We start from the raw sequence: 25,175 nt of genomic DNA, 5'->3' as shown, positions 1-25,175 counted from the left end.
TTTTTTTCAATTAGTAAAGATTAAAACTGCAAAGCATTAAACTGGTTTTTCTTACTCAAAAACCAGTTTGAGAATTACTTTCAGAAAACCTTAGTATCATCTATAAAGTCTATCTCAGTGTTCTACTGTATTTGTATGCTTTTAAAGAATTCCTTCCTAAAGGATCAATAGTTCTTCACATTAGGAGCCTATTTTTTACATTATTTGTATTTTTTTGCTTTTTTAAAAAATTAAGTTGTCCTAGATTCTGCATCCACTATTTGAATAATTTTACATGACTCATTTAATTCATGCCAATACAATGAAGCTACAGTTACTGTACTTTGATTTTAAAGGTATTTAGAGTTTAGGTCAGCTTAAATAAAGCCAAAATTCACATAACTTTCAATTCCACACTTACCTACTATCTGTCCTCTAACTGTATCATTGTCATTTGGCCCAAGTTTGCATAGATCCAGCCTCTGATCTATTTCAAATCAACAACAGCAAAAGGCAAAAAATAAGTTGGTATCAGAGATTCTCACATCTACAGAGTGATAGTAAATTTCTACAATCCACTGGAAATCAGACCAATCATTTAAAGAATTAATCAAGTTTTAATGATGAGACAAATGTTTAAAATTCTCTAACTGCGTACATAATATTAGTATAAATGTCTCGACAAAAGTTTTGACAAATTCAGATTTCAAAAACCATAAGACACTGGTGCCAACATGCAGTATTTTCTCTCCAAAGATTTCAGAACACTTCAGTCTAAGTTTTCGCTTGCCACTTAATAGTTTTGTTCTTAAGCAATTTATCCCCAAGTCTTGATTTTCTCGTGTATAATTGTAGTACTTACCTCCTATTAAGGATTAAATCAGATGGTTATGTAAAACTCTTAGCACAGTACCCGGCACATAAGTGTCCAATAAATGTTAGTTGTTGTCATTGTTATTTTTTATCTAACCATTTCACATAACTCCCCCACACACAAAGTAAGTATTAATAAGAAGCCAAGTATAAACTAACATAAGGGTTTGAGTTCTGGTACTAACTCATTTAGAAGCAGCTCACTTCTTCTCTCATGCCTCATCTATAAAACAGATATAACACTGGCCTGGCTAGTTACAGTAAGGAACAATGTCACCCACTGCATGTTGGTTTTACTTTGATTACAGCACTTATAACTGAATTCTCTTTATAGCTGTATGCCATCTGTCTACTTAAGTAAATCACGAATTGATAAAAGGAGGAGACCATATCTTAAGTTTTTATATTCTCCACTCCAACCTGATAGAATGGAACTACATCAGGTGCTTAATAAATTAAATATTGCTACACATCAAAAAGATCATATAAATTACTGCAATGAAACATTCACAAGCAGCAGAAAGAAAATCTGTGCCCCACCTGGCTTACTTTTCCCTTTGCAAAATAAATGGACACTAATAAGACAGCTATACAGTGGACTTGTGCAGAGCAATGCCGCTTCTGTTCAGTCCTTCTAACGTGTCCTGCTCCCTCTGCCAGCAGGCCTTTGCCCTTGCTTCTCAGAGGACAGGATTCATGCTGTTTTTCACCTTTCTATCACTGGGGTTTCAAACAGTACCTGACACTTTAAAGGTTCAATAAATGTTGGCTAAATTGAACCAGAAATAAGGTCATACATGTGACCTATAAGTCTTCAGTTTGCCTGCTGCATTGGGTTAGAATAACATGGTTCATTTTGTTTGTTTGTTTTTTGGGTTTTTTTGGCTGCACTGTACAGCATGTGGGATCTTAGTTCCCCGACCAGGGATTAAAACCATGCCCCCTGCATTGGAAGGCAGAGTCTTAACCACTAGACCACTGGGGAAGTCCCAAAAATGGTTCGTTTTTTATATGCTAGACCTTTTCCAATCCCAACATCTTCTACCTCCTGTTGGTCACCCTGTCAACCCAGAAATATAAGAAATTCTCAGGTGCCTTTAAATTGCCCTCAGAACTTTTAGCTCAATTTTCTCCTTTTTAATTTTTAACAGTAATATTTTTATAACTGGGTTGTGGTATCATACTACATTAAAAGGGATCATCTCTTAATATTATATATCTAACATTCAAAGCTAAATTCAAACTATTTTTATTTATTAATTTCCGTAGCTGGAGTCTATGTGAATTTTTGCTTAGAATAGGCATCTGGACTACAATCCCATGACAACACCTAGCAATATTTTTTATATTATATAAAAAAGAATTCTGTAGAAAAAGAAAAAAATTTTCTGTTGAAAAAGATATTTCCATCTATGTCCCAATGGAAATACCCCCAAAAAGATGCTCTGTCATCTGGTTACATGAATTACACATACACTAACAAGTCAACTTGTCAATCCAATATATAAATGCTTCTAATGTCTTGATCTTGGTCTAATCCTGTAAATGACCAGTTTGGTGAAAAATTAAGCTACAGTTAAGCAGTTAATACAGCTGTCTTACACTCAAAATAATGTCTTACCTTTATAACTTTTAATTTTTCAGAGCAGTTTTATATGTCATTTTTATTCACTAATAATTCCCCTTTAACTGTTATATTAAACACTCCAATGACCTAAATAAAACTCCCTTTATCTCACAAATCCACCTAAACCAGAGATGAGTGCTAAGAAATAAAAAAGACATTTAATACTTTGACACCTTTTTACTTTTTTTTTTTTGGCCGTGTCACACTGCATGGCTTGTGGAATCTTAGTTCCCTGACCAGGAATTGAACCCGCACCCGAGGCAGTGAGACCACAGACTCCTAAACCACTGGACCGCCAGGGAATTCCCTCTTTTTATTCTTCTGGATATCAGTCATTTCTTAGCACTTATAAATTCACTGGATACTAAGTATCAGCTCTGATTCATTTCTAGGTTTCACATATTTAAAATGTTTCATTCTTTTTAAAAAGTCAACAAAGTAAATTTAGACCAGGAATTTTTATCAATGTTTCAAACACACACAGGAAATTAAGTTTTTGGACCCCTGCCTCCCCCATCAAAAAATACACATACATATATATATTTAAATATGTATATTTAAATTTTTAAAAGCACTAGTATCTACTCACAACCCGTGTCTTTGAGGCGGTTGATGGCATTGGAAAGAAGACGAACACAACCAAGAAATCCAGCACCTTGTTTTTTATGGATCTTCTTGTGATTCCATACACTGATCGTAACTGAATCAGACTTTCCAATATACCTACATAAAACAAAATGATTGCATGAGTAACTTGGCAATCATGAGTAGCTAGTATAAAATTTTTCTTTTGTTTTTGTAATCTAAAGTCACAAATGTTTGAGTATGGCTAGATAATGCAAAATATGTTTGAATTCAGTCTATTCACAGGACTGAATTTAAATTTTTTTTTTTTAATTCTAAAGTAAAATCTAAAAAGAATTTTTAATATATTCTTTATCACACCTGCCACTCTCAGGCGGAGTAACAATTTTTGTTAGTAAAAAAAAAAAAAAACTATTTTAGTAGCTAGTGTCAAATAACCCTATGGAAGTTTATGATTATTTCTTTCCAAAAACAAAAATCTTAGAAAAACTTTTATCACAGTCACATTTTACATACACTTCAATGACATGACCTAGTACCTCAGCGAATACTCAGTTCATTTTCAAGAGGCATTGTCAAGGCTGACAGACCAAAAATCTGACATACCTGTTATGTTTTAAAATGCTGTAGAACAAAAGCTGATTGTAACGCTTTTCCCCTGCTTCTCTCCTGTATGCAGGCCTTGAGCGAGCAGGACTCTTGCAGATTTCACTTCACTGCCTGCAGACAAGCAGAGCAGGGAAAAGCGTTACTATACTTGTCTGTGCATATACCTGTAAGTATGGAGAAGCTCTACCACAGCCAATTGTTAACATGGTGTCATCCCATGCGAAAATATAATAAAATAACATAATTATATCAGTAGAACCCTAAATTTCAATGACTCTAAGAGGTCAAATTTTTGGTCCAGCAACCTTGACCTTAAAGTGTCATTCAATAAAGCAGTAATATCAGAAAAATTCACCTGGTATATAAAAAAGCCTAGACCACTTAAGTAAGGACTAAAACTTTTAAATGAGTAACGTGAAAGGCACACTTGAGGCCCTGGATCCAGCTGTGTTAAAGCATGCCTACCCTTCTAGACGTTTAATTATGCAAGCTAATACTTTTTTTTTTAATTTAATTTTTATTTTATATTGTAGTTGATTTACAATGTTGTGTTAGTTTCAGGTGTACAGCAAAGTGATTCAGTTATATCTATACATATATCTATTCTTTTTCAGATTCTTTTCCCATATAGGTTATTACAGAATATTGAGTAGAGTTCCCTATGCTACACAGTAGGTCCTTGTTATTTTATATATAGTAGTGTGTATATGTTTAATTATACAAGCTAATACTTTTCAAAAATTATGCCAATTTGAATTTCATTTCTGTTGCTTGCAAATGAAAAAATCTGGACTAAAATAACATTCAGTATGCATGTATCAATTTTCAAATAGACCTAAACAGACTTAACTTGGCAAGTATGTACCTGCATGATATGTAAAAATTCTAGAATCAGAATCAAGTATTAACCAGCTAAATTGCCCCAAACCAAACATTAAAAAAAAAAAAACAACACACTAAATCAGTTTCTCAACTGATAAGCCTGATATACAGGTATGCTAAAATATTGGTTCCCTGAGGCCTTAGAGCAGCCCACCCACCACTGGCTTAAGCGTCCTTTTGGGAGGCTGGATGTCAAAGCCCAGAGAGACCTTGGGAACATACATTGAAGACAAGGGAGCTTCTGTCAGCCTGTATCCTTGAATGACTGTGTGACAGTGTCTTGCTTCCCTGCCAACTGGACCTTATATACAAAATATACTTCTACTGTATTAAACCACTGAAAATGTGGGGTTGTCTATTATATCAGTCTATTATATCTAACCAACACACGGGACAAATCATAAAGGGCCTTGTCAGCCATAGTATGAACTCTGGCTTTTACTCTAAGTAAGACAGGAAGCCAATGGGGGATGTGGAACAGGAGAGTAACCAGATTTGATATACGTTTTGACAGGATCATTCTAGCTGCTGTGTTGAGAAAGACTATAGCAGCAGCAAAGCTAGAAAAGCAAGGACTCTAAGGAGGGGGTCCACAGGAAAACCACAGCCTGTGAGCCAAATCCAGAAAAGCACAGGGTTTAGTACAATTTCACTTTTTTTCCCCAAGGAAAAAAATTTTTTTAAGTTTGAAGGCCATATTAAAAATACTTACAATGTCTTTATCTCTCCATTCACATTATCACTTTTCTAACATAAAGTTATTTTCTATTTGACGGCTTCCTTCATAATCTTGGAACTAGTTTCTTTGCCATTCTTGGCTCCCTCTAAGCCATTCTTCACATTACAGCCAAAGTGTCCACTCTTGGATATAAATCTGATAATAGCATTTCCCCACTTAAGACACTTTCATTGCTCCCTATTGCTTTTAAGAGAGTATTCAAACTTATTAATAGGCTTTCAAGGACCTTCATGAGCTGGCTCCTGCTTGCCTCTCACTGCTTGTCTTTTACCACACTCCCCTTACCTTACATGTGAACTTACCAATACTGCCTCTCTGAACTGTTTTCAGAATCACATTGTCTTTCACCTCTGGGTCTTCACACAGACAGCTTTTGCTTAGAGCCTTCTCACCTTCTCCGTCCTCAAGTTAACTCGTATTTAAGGTCTAAGCCTAAATGCCACTTTTTCTAGGAAGCTCTCCCCAGCTCCTAAATCTGTGTCAAGAAGTTCTATATATTTCCACAGCACCCTATACATATTCTCAACACACTGTTTATACTTTCCTATTTCTTGTCTTTATATACCACGTGGCTGTAAGCTTGGAGGACTATGCCTTGTTCACTGTTGTAGCTGGGTCCCTGGCTGAATTTAGATCTGATTGAAGCTAAAAGAAATGGCTTTAAAGAATCTGATCAAGGGAATTCCCTGGTGGTCCAGTGGTTAGGACTCTGTGCTACCACTGCAGGGGGCACGGGTTCGATCCCTGGTAAGGGAACTAACATCCCGCAAGCTGCGCAGCACGGCCAAAAAAAGAAAAGAAAGAATCTGATTAAGAACTCAAAAGCTTAGCTACACAGATAGTAGGTAAAGACAAGTGGAACATTTGGAAGAAAAGCTGATGTTGATGAAGCATGAAATAGAATGACTGTGAAGCTTAAAAGGCTAAAAACTTGGAAAGTCAGGATATCAGGACATTTAACATGTTTATAACCTGGGAGATGTTCACAAAATGGGAGAAGTTTAGAGAGCATATGATAACTGAATTAGCAACCTGTAGAAAACTGAAACCTAAGCCTGCAAGGAGCAAGACTCCCTGAAACAAGATTATTGCTGCCACAAAGCCCCGAAATATCCCCAAACTGTAAGCCCAATATACTCCAATGGTGATAATGAGGCTGAAACAGAATGATAAGTCAAAGTATTTAAAAGGAATGGAAAGTGTAAATCAACTACACCTCAATTTAAAAAATAAAAAAATAAAATAAATAAAAGGAATGGAAAGACCTCCTGAATCCTTTCCCCAACCTAATTCATCCTCAAAACCTGGCAGCACTCAGGGACACTAGGCACAGCTGAGGGAGGAGGTGAAATTCTATAATAAAAACAGGGTATTAAGAAGAGGTTAATCTAGTGAATGGAGAGACCTCCTAGCATCCCTATGCCGTTCAGATCCATGAACACAAGCATCCAAGAATACAGCCCCCAGGAAGGAGAGGGAGAATTCTGTGCAGAAAGTGTCGCAGTTACTCCTGATTACCCTACGAAGCTGATCAGCTCTACCCATGGGTAGAGAGTTTCCAATCAACATTTAAGTGCCTCCCCTTAAATATAAAAAGACAGAAATCCAAACCAAACTAACAGAAAAAAAAGGAAAGCTGAGAAAAGAGAGGCAATACAACAGAAAAAAACTACAATTATGCTACTCCTCTCATCAGAGAAGATATTGCGTCTAGGAATAAGAGTAAGTTATGAAAAAGGAACAGTCAGAAAGCAAAATGATATTGGAAATTTAAAATTTGAGAGCAGAAATTACAATAAATAGGAATGCTGGAAAACAAAGTTGGGAAAACAGCCCAAATATTTCATGGTAGTTTTTAATTTTTTACTAGAACAAAAATTTTTTATTATAACTTTTTTTTTTTAACTAAGATAAAATATGAGAGAAAAAAGACAGGACAACTAAATGATCAATTCAGGAGGGATAACATCCAAATAACAGGAGTTCTCGAAAAAGAAAAAGAGAGAAAGAAATACAATGGAGAAGAGGAAATCATCGATAGATGATTAAATAAATAGAAAAGTTTCTCATAACTAAGGAGTTTAAGTATCCAGATTAAAGTCACAGTAAGTATCTAGTACTGTATTTCAGATATACCTAGTCCATAGTTAAAAAATTTAAAATCAGGCATAAACAGCATACCCTGAAATCTTCCAGTGGAAAACAACAATCACGAAGGACCAAAATCAGGATGCCAATCAGCAATACTCTAAACTTGCGCTGTCCAAAATGGTAGCCACAAGGCACATGTGGCTACTGAGTACCTGAAATATAGCTAGCCCAAATTGAGGCACTCTGTTAATGCAAAACAAACTCCTGATTTCAAAGACTTCGTTGTTTTTTGTTTTTGTTTTTAAAGGCCACACCACGCAGCATGCGAGATAGTTCCCCGACAAGGGATTGAACCCGTGCCCCTGAAGTGGAAGCGCAGAGCCTTAACCACTGGACCTCCAGGGAAGTCCCTCAAAGACTTTGTATAAAATAAACAAAAAAACAAACAACTCGATTATTTTATTTTGATACCGTGTTGAAATAAAGATATTTTAGATAAATAAAACATATAATTAAGTTTAATTTCATCTGTTTCTTTTTACTTTTTTTAATGTGGCTACTAGAAAATTTAAAATTACAGATAAGCTCCCATTTGTGGCTCACATTGTATTTCTATTCAGCAGTGCTGATCTAGACCTAGAAGACAGTGGAGTAATGTATTCAAAATTTGAAGGGAAAGTGATGTCTCACCTAGAAGTCTATACTCAGACAAATTATCAACCAAGTAAGAAGACAAAATATATCTTCAGACAAAATCTCAAAGAAATTTTCCCCATCTTTATACTCTTCCTCAAGATAACAATGGAAGATATACTTCACCAAAACAGGGAAGTAAACAGAAAAATAGGAAGTCATTGGACTTAGAAGAGAGAAAGGAAATTCCCAACATAATGATAAAGGCAAGTTCCAGGACAACTGTGCAGAAGGTCTTAGAGAACTACCAGTCCAGACAAGTAAAGGATAGAAGCTCTAGGAGGGCTATCTCCAAGAAGAAAACAAAGCCAATAGACTATCTCATGTGGTGAACATAAATAAGCAGAGGAGACGTTCAGTACTGTAAGAGAGTTTGTGAATTTCTTAATGAGATGGAAAACTAAACAAATGGCAAAGTTAGACAGTTATTAACTTCATAAAAACAGAAGTTGTCAAGAAAGAAAATGTAATCACTGCACACCACGTGACTCAGTTATGAATATTTACATGATCATAATAGCATAAACAACAGAACAATGATGTAACTGAAAAGGTTCAAATAACTATACAGGAGGACTGGGAGAAGGAAAGGGTCATGTGGATGTTGTAGGAATGGGATGAGAGGTATCAGCTATAAAAGCTAAATCATTTTCTATGGTAGAAAATGTAAAAATAATACCTAACACGAAATAAATATATATTTATATTAAATGCTATAAATAAGCATGATATCTAGAAGCAGAAGAAAATTCTAGAACAAACAGCCAAAGTTATTGAAAACAGTTACCCTGAGAATTGGAATCAGGAATAAGAATGGGACAGTGAACTGCATTTTCCCTTTAAAAGACCTACAGTATCATCTGCTTTTTTAAAAACAGTACATATGCTACCATGATTAAAATAAAATTTAGAAGAAAGAAACCATCCATATAAGAAACAAAAAGAATGCCTATGAGTGTACTCCAATTATGATTTCTGATTTATACTTATAACTGACCTAAAGTGAATTAATACCTTTATTTGATTGAAAAAAAGGTGGGGGGGGGTTGCTCTATACTGTGTATCCATTTTGTTCTTCATGGGCTTATTAAGCATAGCTCACCTTCCAAAACCAGCTATCAATAAGCCAAAGTACTTTCACACTAGGTTTTGCATCCCTCTGTGAGGACCAAATTACACCACAGATCAAACTCAGATCATATTCAGTGATTCTTTTCAAAGACTATATTAAATTACAGTGATTCCATGTTTCATTTCAAATAAATCGTTTAAACCTACAGGTCATAATGCTGATTCCATTTTGGATCAAGTGTATTCTTCACAGTATCTGTAGAATGGCACTGCCCAGATCCATCAACCACCACCTTAGCAAATGGATCAGGAAGCCCTGTGGGGAAAAAAGGGAGGGTTCTTTTTTAATTAAAGAATATTTTGACATGGAGATTAATTATATAAAGATTAATATTTGCTACAAAACAAAAGATTAGTCCATCCTTCATAAAAAGTTTAACGATAAGCTATAAATGAAAAGTGGTCCATTTTAAAACTAAGATTAAAGTTAATTCTACATTAAATATCAAAAACTACATTTTTTCTTGCTATCTCAAAACATGCTCAGCTTAAACTACCAAAGTCTAGAGATTACTTTATAATGTACAAGTTATCATAGATCTTTCCCAGCCCTTTAACCCCAGAAAGGTGAATGCTTAAAACATCCCTGGCTCTCTTAGAGCTTTCCCACGGTCTCCCTTAGTAGCTCATTTAAAGAAAGAGCATATTAAAGTTTTCACACAGTAACACAGGCTACAGAGATATCAAATTAGCCAAAAAGTTTTAATGATTAACTATCATGAGTGATGAGAAACCAAAACAAAAAATTTAATACCCTGCCTTAAAAGACCGTACTATTTAATTGGGAAAATTAAAACACCATACATTAAAAACAAAAAACCAAAAAAAACTCCTGAGAATAAACAAGTTTTTGACCGTACTGATTATAAAGAAAGCACTTATAATACTATGTCAGGCTCTATTCTAAATGCTTTACATATGTTAAATCTCTTAATCTTCAAAATTACCCCATGGGGTAAATACTACTATTCTATTTTAGTGATGAGGAAACTGAGGCACAAAGGGGTTAATTAACTAGCCTGAGGTCACCCAGTAGTAAGTGGCAGAGGCAGGGTCTAAAGTTTAGATTCTAAACCCATGCACACACAGTCTGGTTCTTGATTTCATGCACTTAACCACTATGCTGTATCACACCTCTCATTTACTATGTAGTTCAACAGTGAGTACAAGAGCTCAGAAAAGCAGAAGAAGTTGAGTGTGAACAATAGAAAAAGGCTTTCTCCCCCCCCCCACCCCGCCCCTTTTTGAGGGGATGGGACTCATATGGGCTTTAAAGGACAAACAGGAGGCGTTCCAAGGAGGGTATAACAATATCTGAAGGACTTTGAGGGGTTTAATCAAAGCATTTGTGCTAAGGTGTAAAAGTAAATACTGTTGGAGAGATAAGACGGATCCAGTAAGAGAGGCTTAAAAGTCAGAAAATAAAGGTTTGGAATGACTGAGGTAGAGAACAGGGAGCCACTTTAGATTCTTGAGCATGGCTGTAAATACATTGTCATATTTGTCTACTAGTGGTATTCAGAGAAGGAAAGATTAAAGGTACAGAGAAGCTGATGTAAGCTTCATACAGTAGGATGAAGAACAGTAGAATGAGTAGAATTTTAAAAGCCAGGGGACGAAGGTGGAACTAAATAAAATGTTAGAGACCACAACAACAGTTTAGATGTGAGACATACTGAGATACTGTAAATTTCCTAGGGACAGCTGAAGACACTAAAACGAAATGTTGGTAAGTGTTGATAATTGCAGAAATTTTGTACCTTGATATATCTATGCTAATTTTTTTTAAGTCAAGATACTAATCTGCCAAGATTTAAGGCCAGACAGAAATCACCTAGCCAGTTTTCCAATTCTACGATTCCGTGATCTGTCAACTTCAAATACGTAAGAAAAGACTAATATTTAAGAGTATTAAGTATTCAAGAAAAAACTTGGCAAGTTAGGGTAGCAATCTATTTAACTATATTGTTTAATTAAGTTTAGCACTATTCATATTAGTATTTCAATAATACCTAACCATTTGTAGATGTGTCTAATGGAAGAATACTTTCCCCTCTACCTTCAATAACATTAAGTATTTTTTTCCTGGGAGGAATCCGTTTTATCTTGTTCTTTTGATTCTACCATCTAAACAAATAAACAGATAAATGTATGTCTGCAAGCAAAAACAAACAAAAATCACATTTCTAGCTTTCCCTTTAGATGGTGCTTAACTAGTTAAAGAATTAGGACTGAGAAAAACAACATTTTCCACACAGAAGTCACTAGGTGTGGCTTCCAGATCCTTATTTAAGTATGAAAGTCTAAGTCCCATCCTCCTATGTTTCCCTTCTGTTAAATAATACAAAATACAAGCTCTATTCCCTAACAAAATAAATACCTAGGTTTCAACTTACCTGATTATATTATTCTACAAGAATTTAACTTGAGAGCCAAGTTCTTCCAGTGTAGTCAAAAATATCAAGTTTTCAGAAGTTAGTGAGACCTCTAGCGGTAAATATGAAGTAGCTAAAGTATTTTCTGTATTTTAAAAAATTTCTCAATTCTCCCCATCATTTCTGAGTCATATAAAATAGCTAAAGCTCAGGAACTTCCTCACTACGCTAACGCACTTAATGAGCTGCAAATGATGAAACAAAAATTTCAACTTAAAGAGTTACTTACCAGAGAAAATAAAGCTTTATTTTTGATTGGGGAAGAAAAAATATATTCAACCAACCATGTTGCAGCTCACTGACTTCAATTTGGCCCCTACACAAACCTTAACAAAGCACCCTACACACAAAGCTTTTACTTAAACGTGGCATAAAAGACAGAAAGAATTTGATACCAATAAAAACATTCTTTTAAAAACACAGATAACGGATAAATGGATAGATATGTGATAAAGTTAATGGCAGAATCTAGATGATGGGTATTCACTGTAAAATTCCTTATATGTCCTATGTGTCCGAAATTCTTCCTGCCAAAATTTTGGGGGAAGGGGGATGTACTGTACTTTTATTTTTAAAAGCCAGTAAGTTTGAAAATAGTTCCAAAAAATGAGTTAGCAAAACTTTTCTCAGCAAAGGTAGATACCCTGGAATAAATAGTATTATCTCAAATTATACAAATTCCAAAAGACAACACATGGCACTGCATTTTTTTCTAGAGTTAAATATATTTATATATACACATATATATATAGTCAGCCTATAGTCATGTTTCATATTAAAATTTACATTTCCCATTCAACACGATTTAAACTGATTTACAAGCAAAAACAACTATATTACAGTATCAATAACTGCATTCTGATCAATAAACGCACACTCTCACTCAAATTTAATTAAGAGATTTAGGAACTATTATTTAACTCTTTCTTTAAAATTAATGTGGGCAACCCTCAACTTATAAACAGATCAAAAAAATATATAAATCTATCACAGCAGGAGGACCTCCGCCACTGTGAACCTGCGGGATGTTCCATCCTTGGCTGAGTCCCTTCTGAAGGCCTCAGGATTGACTTTCCTGTTTTCCTTTCCAGGGTCATCAAGTGTTTTTTCCATTCTGGGTTTTAAAGATAATCACACAGTTTCCCCTAGTTTTCTTATCCCTGAAGCAAGCTCACAACTCAAGAATTTTTATCAATTTTTACTGCTTACAACAATAAAAAAGGGGAAGATTTCCTTCTTTCCTTCTTTTTTTCACATACAACTTAAGAACAGATAAAGATCATATAATTGATAATAATCGGCTCTCAGGGGCTTACAGAGAATTAGAGTAAGATTCCTCTAGATTTCCTAGGAAAACTGAGACAAGGATAGCTGATATTTTATCGGAGAAGGTGTGTCTTGGGACTCCAGGGGAAGGAAAAGAATTTGGGAAGGAAGGCTAGGAGACAAAACTGAAGAGTTTGTCTTTAAAACCAGACCAGTTGTCCTGGGGGGTATAGAAGAAGCTCTAAGAGTGTGCACTACTCACTTCCCTCCCTCTTCTCCTTGTCACCTGCCTATCCAATCCCATTGGCCACTTTGCAGTCCCACTAGGATAAACCCTACCTTGGATCAACCTTAAGGAGGGTAAAGGAGTACACATTGGTTATTAGGTTATTAGCAACAGAGATGAGGTGGGTAGTTCAGCAGCAGCCTGTGAAGATAACATTAATTGGTGGCAGCAAGGAGAGAGGTCACTGGCCTCTCCTCCTGCGACATGCTATAGGGTAGAAGGCACATGGTACATAAACTGGAAACTGCTTAATTAGGTCCCAGATTATCCTATTTAATTGCTTTCCCATATAAGCATAATTTTTCAATTACATAGTCTATGCTATTTTATAAATTTTAATTTAGGTTCTACTCTAGGAAGACTGGAAGTAATAAAATTTCAAGTGGAATGAATTAAGTATGATTTAAAAATATATCAAGAGCTTATCACTTCTTTTAATCAAACACTTGAAAATTAACTAAGTCATATATTAAATTAGACAGCATACATAGCCAGTTTTTGCTGGCTGATAGGACCTGAATTTAAAAATCTAATGAACTTCTCTATATCTAACTTCAAACATTTTTATTTATCAAATTTTGCTGGCTTAAAACGTATGGACACCAAGGGGGGAAACTGGCGGGGCGGGGTGGTGGTGGTGTGATGAACTAGGAGATTGGGATTGACATATATACACTAATATGTATAAAATAGATAACTAGTAAGAACCTGCTGTATAAAAAAATAAATAAAATTCAAAAATTCAAAAAAAATTTTGCTGGCTTGGACTCTTTTTTTTTTTACTGAAAATCATATCTTTTTTTAATATTTTTATTTATTTATTTATGGCTGCGTTAGGTCTTCATTGTTGCACGCGGGCTTTCTCTAGTTGCGGCGAGCAGGGTCTACTCTTTGTTGTGGTGCACCAGCTTCTCATTGCGGTGGCTTCTCTTGTTGCAGAGCACAGACTCTAGGCGCATGGGCTTCAGTAGTTGTGGCACGCCGGCTCAGTAGTTGTGGCTCGCAGGGGCTCTAGAGCACAGGCTCAGTAGTTGTGGCACATGGGCTTAGTTGCTCCACTGCATGTGGGATCTTCCCAGGCCAGGGATCAAACCCGTGACCCCCACATTGGCAGGCGGATTCTTAACCACTGAGCCACCAGGGAAGTCCAAAAATTATATCATTTTTACAAAGTAATTTAAAGTGAATGTGAAGTATAATATTATAGGGTAAACACACACACACACTTCCCAATCTTCCCTCGCAAAACTTAATCCTAAATAAAGCCACAAAAATTTTCACAACAGATTGGCAAAGAGACTGCAAAGATGAGAACTAAATGTCTGTTTTGGAGTCTGAGACATAAGAGGTTCTACGATCAAATGTGGCAGAGATTTCTTTCCTATACTCTGGAAATTCCAAGCAGGCTAAATAACTTCTCTACCTTCCAATGACTCCTGAATGCATGGGTAAGATTTCCTATAAAATGTTAGGGGAAAAAGTATTTACGAAATAATCTCAAACCTTTTCTAGAAATCTAGTAGTATGCACACCTTCAACATACATTACATTCGTCTGCATATACACACCTACACACACGTTTCACACAAATATGGGGGGGGGGCAGTGGATAAAGGGAAAGGGGCTAAGGAACACAAAATCCTCTTTAAAACATGTGATGTCAAAAGCCTCTGAATCAAAGAATTCATAAAACAACACTGAGTATATTTCTGAATAGAGAAATCCCTAAACCAGACAATTCTGAAAATGCTTTCCACAGAATCTACACACAACATACAAGATTTAAAGTTAATTTACTTACGGAAAAAATCCTTTTTCACCAAGTTTTTTGCACAGAGTACTGTAAAGGAAACAAAAAAATACATGGGAAGAATTAAAATGGTGAGGCTGCATTGTCAAAGTTTCATTTTGAAACATTGAAAATACCAGTGAATAATAATTAAACACTAACTATAGCAAGGTATGAAATATGATCACAATCTTTGATTAAAGAGTAGCAAAAGACAGCTGAACCAGTGGTGGCAACTTCAGCAATGATCACCAGTAACAGCTGAGGGCAAGAAAGTTTATAAATCTGGTATTCTAATAAAGAACCACTTCCTGTCTTCCATCAAGATCTAGTCTCAGAGTAGCTTGGTGGCAAGGGAAAAACATAGTTCTAAGGAGGAAATATGTAAATTGAGGGTTATATATATATATATATTTTTTAAAGGGTAAAATAATTTTATACTGAAGAGGATCATAAGAAAACAAAGCTTAATTGATACTGGTGACATTATTTTTAAAAATGACGTTCTGTTATTTATTCTCCATCTAAACTCCACAGAAACATCGGCTCCATGACAAGAGAGATCTACTATACCTTCAAAAATTAAGTTAATATATTGAGATAGCTATCCCAAATCCACATTCTCTGGATTACCTTGCATTAAATTATCACTTACACAGTGATGGCTGCACAACCTTGTGAATATATTAAAACCATTGAATTGCATGCTTTAGAGGGATGAATTTTACAGTATGTGAATTGCATGTCAATTTAAAAATCACTGTTTATACAGTCATTAACTTCTTTAATCCAAACTTGTTACAAGTGAAGGGAAACCACCAATTTCCATATATTCATATTTTAATTTATAAAATATCTATGAAAGTAATGTTGGGTTAACTTCTACCCACTTCTACTCACAGTTTAAATGGTCTGTTCAATTAGTTACACTTATTGGAAGTTTAGTGTATAAAAATTCATTTAATATAAACCTTGGGAACAAGTCTAAATATAATTAATCACTTTAAAAGTTCAAATAAAAATAATTTTGAGCACAGATGCCATCAGTAAATGAATAAAATTATTAAGTAAGCACAAGATACTAATTTACTAGTCAGAGTCTCTTAGGCCCTGTCATAGTTTAAAAACATAAAAACTCAATCATGAAAGCTAAAGCCATAACTCGGAGTACCAAATCAGAAACTTGATTTAGAAGAACTCCTCCCTAGGGACTTCCCTGGCGGTCCAGTAGTTAAGACTTTGTGCTTCCACTGCAGGGGACACAGGTTCAATCCCTGGTTGGGGAACTAAGATCCCGCATGCTGCACGGTGTGGCCAAAAAAAGAAAGAAAGAGAGAAAACCAAGAGGGTGGGTGCTGTTGTCATATAGAACCTGGAATTGGATCTGATTAAACGTTCTTTTAAAAAAAAAGAAGAAGAACTCCTCTCTAAACTTTTATTATCATCATATAAACTGAACAGAATACTCATGATCAATACATAAACAACACATACATAAATCCAAATTATAATCTCCAGTATTGACGAGGCATTCATAATATTTTACCACCATCCTAAGATTCAAGATGTAAAATAAATGCACACCCTACTTAAGAGAAACAGAAAATACATGGGAAGTCCTCCAACTTCTTGTCACTAAACCTACAGACGTACTGTTTGAACACTCATTCTTTTTTTCTTCCTTCCACTTACAATGTCTACTCTCCTAACACCATCCTTCTGCCTGTACTCTGGATCTCATACCCAACCCACCACTTTCTCAAGAACTTGTCCCTCCACTTCCTCTACCGATTGCCTCGTCAGTATTTAAACATACTCAAGTCTTGCCCATGCCTCCCCACTCCAGCCACCATCCTACCTCTTTTCCTTCATAATGAAACTACTTTAAAACACTGTCTACACTTTGTGACTTCACTTCTTTATATCCACTAATGCCTCAATCCACTGCAATTTGGCTTCTACTCTCACCATTGCCCCTATACTGCTTCTCCAAAGCTCTGGGGACCTAATTAATAAATCCATCCAATGGATACTTTTCATTCTTTATCACACTTGACCCCTGAGGGGTATTTGCCACTACTGACTACTCCCTCTTCTAAAACTCCTCTCTTCTTTTGGTTTCTGTTTAACACCACATTCACCTGGTTTTACACCAAGCATAAAATTCATTTAAAGTCTTTTCTGCCAGATCTTTTTCCTTTGCTCCACCCATGAAACTTGAGGTTCTTCAGGGCTTTACTTTAGGTCCTCTTTTACTCTATAAACCGAGGAGCACAGATATCCATCCTGTAAACCTCAGAATTATATGTAAACTGTTAATATGCTCAACAAAATATTAGCAAACTGAAACCACATGATCAAGTTGGATTCATCCCAGGATCACAAGGATGGTTCAACATATGAAAATCAATGTGATACACTACATCATCAAAAGACAAAAAAACCACATGATCATCTCAATAGGTGCAGAAAAAACATTTGATAAAATTCAACATCCATTCATGATAAAAACTACAGAGGGAACATATCTCAACATCATAAAAGCTATTTATGACAAAACCACAGCCAACATAATACTCAATGGTGAAAAGCTGAAAGACTTCCTGCTAAAATCTGGAACAAGACAAGGATGCCCACTCTCACCACTTCTATTCAACAGAGCATTGGTGCAGATGACATGATACTAGATATAGAAAACTCTAAAGACTCACACAAAAACCACTAGAACTGATAAACGAACTCAGCAAGGTAGCAGGATGCAAGATTAACATACAGAAATCTGTTGCATTTCTTTATACTAACAAAGAAATATCAGAAAGGGCAAGTAAAAAAAAAATTCCCTTTAAAATTGCATCAAAAAAAAAAAAAAACCTTAGTAATAAACCTGACCAAGGAGGTGAAAGACTTATATGCTGAGAACTATAAAACACTGATAAAGGAAACTGAAGATGATTCAAAGAAATGGAAAGATATCCCATAGTCTTGGATTGGAAGAACTAACACTGTTAAAATGGCCATACTACTCAAGGCAATCTACGATTTAATGTGATCCCTATCAAATTACCCATAACATTTTTCACAGAACTAGAACAAATAATCCTAAAATTTATATAGAACCGTGAAAGACCCAGAATTGCCAAAGCAATCCTAAGGCATAACCCTCCCAGACTTCAGACAATACTACAAAGCTATAGTAATCAAAACAGTGCAGTATTGGCCCAAAAACAGACATATGGATCAATGGAACAGAATAGAGAGCCCAGAAATAAACCCACAAACCTGTGTTCAATTACTCATCAACAAAGAAGGCAAGAATATACAATGGAGAAAACATCAGCAAGCGGTGTTGGGAAAACTGGACAGCCAAATGTAAATCAATGAAGTTAGAACACTCCCTCACACCATACACAAAAATAAACTTAAAATGGCTTAAAGATTTAAATATAAGACACAACACCATAAAACTGCTAGAGGAGAACACAGGCAAAGCATTCTCTGACATAAATCATACCAATGTTTTCTTAGGTCCATCTCCAAGACAACAGAAATAAAAGCAAAAATAAACAAATGGGACCTAATCAAATTTATAAACTTTTACACAGCAAAGGAAATCATAAACAAAACAAAAAGACAATCTACGGAATAGGAGAAAATATTTGCTAACAATGCAACTGACAAGGGCTTAATTTCCAAAATATACAAACAGCTCATACAACTCAATAACAAAAAATCAAACAACCCAATCAAAAAATGGGCAGAAATCTAAATAGACATTTCTCCAAAGAAGACATACAGATGGCCAACAGGTATATGGAAAGATGCTCAACATCATTAATTATTAGAGAAATGAAAATCAAAACTACAATGAGGTATCACATCACACTGGTCAAAATGGCCATCATTAAAAAGTCTACAAATAACAAATGCTGGAGAGGGTGTGGAGAAAAGGGAACCCTCCTACACTATTGGTGGGAATGTAAGTTGGTGCAGGTACTATGGGAAACAGTACGGAGGTTCCTCAAAAAACTTATTATCTGCCGTATGGTTCAGCAATCCCACTCCTGGGCATATATCTGGAGAAAACTCTAATGAGAAAAGATACATGTACCCCAATGTTCATAGCACTATTTACAACAGCCAAGACATGGAAGCAACCTAAATGTCCATCAACAGATAAATGGATAAAAAAGAAGTGATAGAGCACAAGCAAGAAGAACTACAATCCTGCAGCCTGTGGAATGAAAACCACATTCACAGAAAGATATACAAAATGAAAAGGCAGAGGACTATGTACCAGATGAAGGAACAAGATAAAATCCCAGAAAAACAACTAAACAAAGTGGAGATAGGCAATCTTCCAGAAAAAGAATTCAGAATAATGACAGTGAAGATGATCCAGGACCTCGGAAAAAGAATGGAGGCAAAGATCGAGAAGACGCAAGAAATGTTTAACAAAGACCTTAGAAGAACTAAAGAACAAACACCTAGAAGAATTAACGAACAAACAGAGATGAACAATACAATAACTGAAATGAAAAATACACTAGAAGGAATCAATAGCAGAATAACGGATAATTGACCTGGAAGACAGAATGATGGAATTCACTGCTGCAGAACAGAATAAAGAAAAAAGAATGAAAAGAAAAGAAGACAGACTAAGAGACCTCTGGGACAACATTAAACGCAACAACATTCGCATTATAGGGGTCCCAGAAGGAGAAGAGAGAGAGGAAGGACCTGAGAAAATATCTGAAGAGATTATAGTCGAAAACTTCCCTAACATGGGAAAGGAAATAGCCCCCCAAGTCCAGGAAGTGCAGAGAGTCCCAGGCAGGATAAACCCAAGGAGGAACACGCCGAGACACACAGTAATCAAATTGACAATATTTAAAGACAAAGAAAAATTATTGAAAGCAACAAGGGAAAAATGACAAATAACATACAAGGGAACTCCTATAAGGTTAACAGCTGATTTCTCAGCAGAAACTCTACAAGCCAGAAGGGAGTGGCATGATATATTTAAAGTGATGAAAGGGAAGAACCTACAACCAAGATTACTCTACCCAGCAAGGATCTCATTCATATTCGACGGAAAAATCAAAAGCTTTACAGACAAGCAAAAGCTAAGAATTCAGCACCACCAAACCAGCTCTACAACAAATGCTAAAGGAACTTCTCTAAGTGGGAAACACAAGAGAAGAAAAGGACCTACAAAAACAAACCCATAACAATTAAGAAAATGATAATAGGAACATACATATCAATAATTACCTTAAATGTGAATGGATTAAATGCTCCAACCAAAAGACACAGGCTCGCTGAATGGATACAAAAACAAGACCCATATATATGCTGTCTACAAGAGACCCACTTCAGACCTAGGGACACATACAGACTGAAAGTGAGGGGATGGAAAAAGATATTCCATGCAAATGGAAATCAAAAGAAAGCTGGAGTAGCAATACCCATATCAGATAAAATAGACTTTAAAATAAAGAATGTTACAAGAGACAAGGAAGGACACTACATAATGATCAAGGATCAATCCAAGAAGAAGATATAACAATTATAAATATATATGCACCCAACATAGGAGCACCTCAACACATAAGGCAACTGCTAACAGCTCTAAAAGAGGAAATCGACAGTAACACAATAATAGTGGGGGACTTTAACACCTCACTTACACCAATGCACAGATTATCCAGACTGAAAATTAATAAGGAAACACAAGCTTTAAATGACACAACAGACTAGATAGATTTAATTGATATTTATAGGACATTCCATCCAAAAACAGCAGATTACACTTTCTTCTCAAGTGCACATGGAACATTCTCCAGGATAGATCACATCTTGGGTCACAAATCAAGCCTCAGTAAATTTAAGAAAATTGAAATCACATCAAGCATCTTTTCTGACCACAACACTATGAGATTAGAAATCAATCACAGGGAAAACAACGTACAAAACACAAACACATGGAGGCTAAACAATACATTACTAAATAACCAAGAGATCACTGAAGAAATCAAAGAGGAAATCAAAAAATAGAGACAAATTACAACGAAAACACGACGATCCAAAACCTATGGTATGCAGCAAAAGCAGTTCTAAGAGGGAAGTTTATAGCAATACAAGGCTACCTCAAGAAACAAGAAAAATCTCAAATAAACAATCTAATCTTATACCTAAAGGAACTAAAGAAAACAAACAAAACCCAAAGTTAGTAGAAGGAAAGAAATCATAAAGATCAGAGCAGAAATAAATGAAATAGAAACAAAGAAAACAATAGCAAAGATCAATAAAGCTAAAAGCTGGTTCTTTGAGAAGATAAACAAAATTGATAAACCATTAGCCAGACTCATCAAGAAAAAGAGGGAGAGGACACATATCAATAAAATTAGAAATGAAAACAAGAGAAGTTACAAGAGACACCGCAGAAATACACAGCATCCTAAGAGACTACTACAAGCAACTTTATGCCAATAAAATGGACAACCTGGAAGAAATGGACAAATTCTTAGAAAGGTATAAACTTCCAAGACTGAACCAGGAAGAAACAGAAAATATGAACAGACCAATCACAAGTAAGGAAATTGAAACTGTGATTTAAAATCTTCCAACAAACAAAAGTCCAGGACCAGATGGTTTCACAGGTGAATTCTATCAAACATTTAGAGAAGAGCTAACACCCATCCTTCTCAAACTCTTCCAAAAAATTGCAGAGGAAGGAACACTCCCAAACTCATTCTATGAGCCCACCATCACCCTGATACCAAAACCAAAGATACTACAAAAAAAAGAAAATTACAGACCAATATTACTGATGAATATAGATGCAAAAATCCTCAACAAAATACTAGCAATCAGAATCCAACAACACGGGCCTCCCTGGTGGCACAGTGGTTAAGAACTCGCCTGCCAATGCAGGGGATACGGGTTCGAGCCCTGGTCCAGGAAGATCCCACATGCCGCGGAGCAACTAAGCCCAGGCACCACTACTGAGCCTGCGCTCTACAGCCTGTGAACCACAACTACTGAGCCTGCGTGGCACACCTACCGAAGCCCGTGCGCCTAGAGCCCGTGCTCCACAATGAGAAGCCACCACAATGAGAAGCCCGCACACTGCAATGAAGAGTAGCCCCCACCCGCCGCAACTAGAGAAAGCCCGCGCACAGCAATGAAGACCCAACGAAGCCAAAGATAAATAAAATTTAAAAAAAAAGAATCCAACAACACATTAAAAGGATCATACACCATGATCAAGTGGGATTTATCCCAGGGATGCAAGGATTCTTCAATGTACGCATATCAATCAACGTGATACACCATATTAACAAACTGAAGAATAAAAACCATATGATCATCTCAGTAGATGTAGAAAAAGCTTTTGACAAAATTCAACACCCATTTATGATAAAAACTCTCCAGAAAGTGGGCATAGAGGGAACCTACCTCAACATAATAAAGGCTATATATGACAAACCCACAGCAAACATCATTCTCAATGGTGAAAAACTGAAAGCATTTCCTCAAACATCAGGAACAAGACAAGGATGTCCACTCTCGCCACTATTATTCAACATAGTTTTGGAAGTCCTAGCCACGGCAATCAGAGAAGAAAAAGAAATAAAAGGAATCCAAATCGGAAAAGAAGTAAAACTGTCACTGTTTGCAGATGACATGATACTATACATAGAGAATCCTAAAGATGCCACCAGAAAACTACTAGAGCTAATCAATGAATTTGACAAAGTTGCAGGATACAAAATCAATGCACAGAAATCTCTTGCATTCCTATACACTAATGGTGAAAAATCTGAAAGAGAAATTAAGGAAACACTCCCATTTACCATTGCAACAAAAAGAATAAAATACCTAGGAATAAACCTACCTAGGGAGACAAAAGACCTGTATGCAGAAAACTATATGATACTGATGAAAGAAATTAAAGATGATACAAACAGATGGAGAGATAATACCATGTTCTTGGATTGGAAGAATCAATATTGTGAAAATGACTGTACTACCCAAAGCAATCTACAGATTCAATGCAATCCCTATCAAATTACCAATGGCATTGTTTACAGAACTAGAACAAAAAAATCTTAAAATCTGTATGGAGACACAAAAGACCCCAAATAGCCAAGCAGTCTTGAAGGAAAAAAACAGAGCTGGAGGAATCAGACTCCCTGACTTCAGCTACGCTACAAGGCTACAGTAATCAAGACAATATGGTACTGGCACAGAAACAGAAATACAGATCAATGGAACAGGATAGAAAGCCCAGAGATAAACCCACGCACCTATGGTCAACTAATCTATGACAAAGGAGGCAAGGATATACAATGGAGAAAAGACAGTCCCTTCAACAACTGGTGCTGGGAAAACTGAACAGCTACACGTAAAAGAATGAAATTAGAACACTCCCTAACACCATACACAAAAATAAACTCAAAATGGATTCAAGACCTAAATGTAAGACTGGACACTATAAAACTCTTAGAGGAAAACATAGGAAGAACACTCTTTGACATCAATCACAGCAAGATCTTTTTTGATCCATCTCCTAGAGTAATAGAAATAAAAACAAAAATAAACAAATGGGACCTAATGAAACTTCAAAGCTTTTGCACAGCAAAGGAAACTATAAACAAGACGAAAAGACAACCCTCATAATAGGAGAAAATATTTGCAAACGAATCAACGGACAAAGGATTAATCTCCAAAATATATAAACAGCTCATGCAGCTCAATATTAAAAAAAAAAACAACCCGATCCAAAAATGGGCAGAAGACCTAAACAGACATTTCTCCAAAGAAGACATACAGATGGCCAAGAAGCACATGAAAAGCTGCTCAACATCACTAATTATTAGAGAAATGCAAATCAAAACTACAATGAGGTATCACCTCACGCCAGTTAGAATGGGCATCATCAGAAAATCTACAAACAACAAATGCTGGAGAGGGTGTGGAGAAAAGGGAATCCTCTTGCACCGTTGGTGGGAATGTAAATTGATACAGCCACTATGGAGAACAGTATGGAGGTTCCTTAAAAAACTAAAAATAGAATTACCTTTTGATCCAGCAATCCCACTACTGGGTATATACCCAGAGAAAACCATAATTCAAAAAGACACATGCACCCCAATGTTCATTGCTGCGCTATTTACAATAGCCAGGTCATGGAAGCAACCTAAATGCCCATCGACAGATGAATGGATAAAGAAGATGTGGTACATATATACAATGGAGTATTACTCAGCCATAAAAAGGAACGAAATTGGGTCATTTATTGAGACGTGGATGGATCTAGAGACTGTCATACAGAGTGACGTTAAGTCAGAAAGAGAAAAACAAATATCGTATATTAACGCATATATGTGGAACCTAGAAAAATGGTACAGATGAACCGGTTTGCAGGGCAGAAATTGAGACAGATGTAGAGAACAAACATACGGACACCAAGGGGGGAAAGTGGTGGGCGGGGGTGGGTAGGGTGGTGATGGGATGAATTGGGAGATTGGGATTGACATATATACACTAATATGTACAAAATGGATAACTAATAAGAACCTTCTGTATAAAAATAAATAAGAAATTTTAAAAATAAAAATATAAAAATAAAAAATTCTTTTAATAAAAAATAAATTTAATTAATTAATTTAAAAAAGAAAGAAAAAAGATGTGATACACACACACACACACACACACACACACACACACACACACACACACACACACTCTGGAATACTACTCGGCCATAAAAAAGAATGAAATAAGGCCATTTGCAACTACATGGATGGACCTAGAGATTATCATACTAAGTGAAGTAAATCAGAAAGACAAATACCATATGCTATCACTTACATGTGGAATCTAAAATATGATACAGGGACCTCCTTGGTGGCGCAGTGGTTAAGACTCTGCACTCCCAACACAGGAGACCTGGGTTCGATCCCTGGTCAAGGAACTAGATCCCACATGCATGCCGCAATTAAGAGTTCGCAAGCCACAACTAAGGAGCTGGAGAGCCGCAACTAAGGAGCCTGCTGCAACTAAGACCCAGCACAACCAAATAAAGAAATAAATATTTTTTAAAAAATAAAATATAATACAAATGAACTTATTTATAAAACAGAAACAGACTCACAGACATAGAAAACAAACTTATGGTTACCAAA

The 25,175-nt window shown here is 35.9% G+C and overlaps 1 protein-coding gene across 1 annotated transcript in view; it reads right to left on the bottom strand.

Moving 5' to 3' along the window:
• Window positions 1–25,175, bottom strand: part of SMURF2 (SMAD specific E3 ubiquitin protein ligase 2) — a 120,877-nt gene that overhangs the window by 36,400 nt on the left and 59,302 nt on the right. The window contains exons 2-5 of the mRNA XM_059907352.1: window positions 14,998–15,036; window positions 9,357–9,465; window positions 3,069–3,202; window positions 401–466 (exon numbers count right to left, since the gene is read on the bottom strand). Of these exons, the coding sequence (XP_059763335.1) occupies window positions 401–466; window positions 3,069–3,202; window positions 9,357–9,465; window positions 14,998–15,036 (348 nt within the window). The remainder of the gene's footprint in view (window positions 1–400; window positions 467–3,068; window positions 3,203–9,356; window positions 9,466–14,997; window positions 15,037–25,175) is intronic.

This window comes from Balaenoptera ricei, chromosome 20 (assembly GCF_028023285.1).
Source record: "Balaenoptera ricei isolate mBalRic1 chromosome 20, mBalRic1.hap2, whole genome shotgun sequence".
Classification (NCBI taxonomy): Eukaryota; Metazoa; Chordata; class Mammalia; order Artiodactyla; family Balaenopteridae; genus Balaenoptera; species Balaenoptera ricei.
This window is presented reverse-complemented; position numbering and strand designations above follow the sequence as displayed.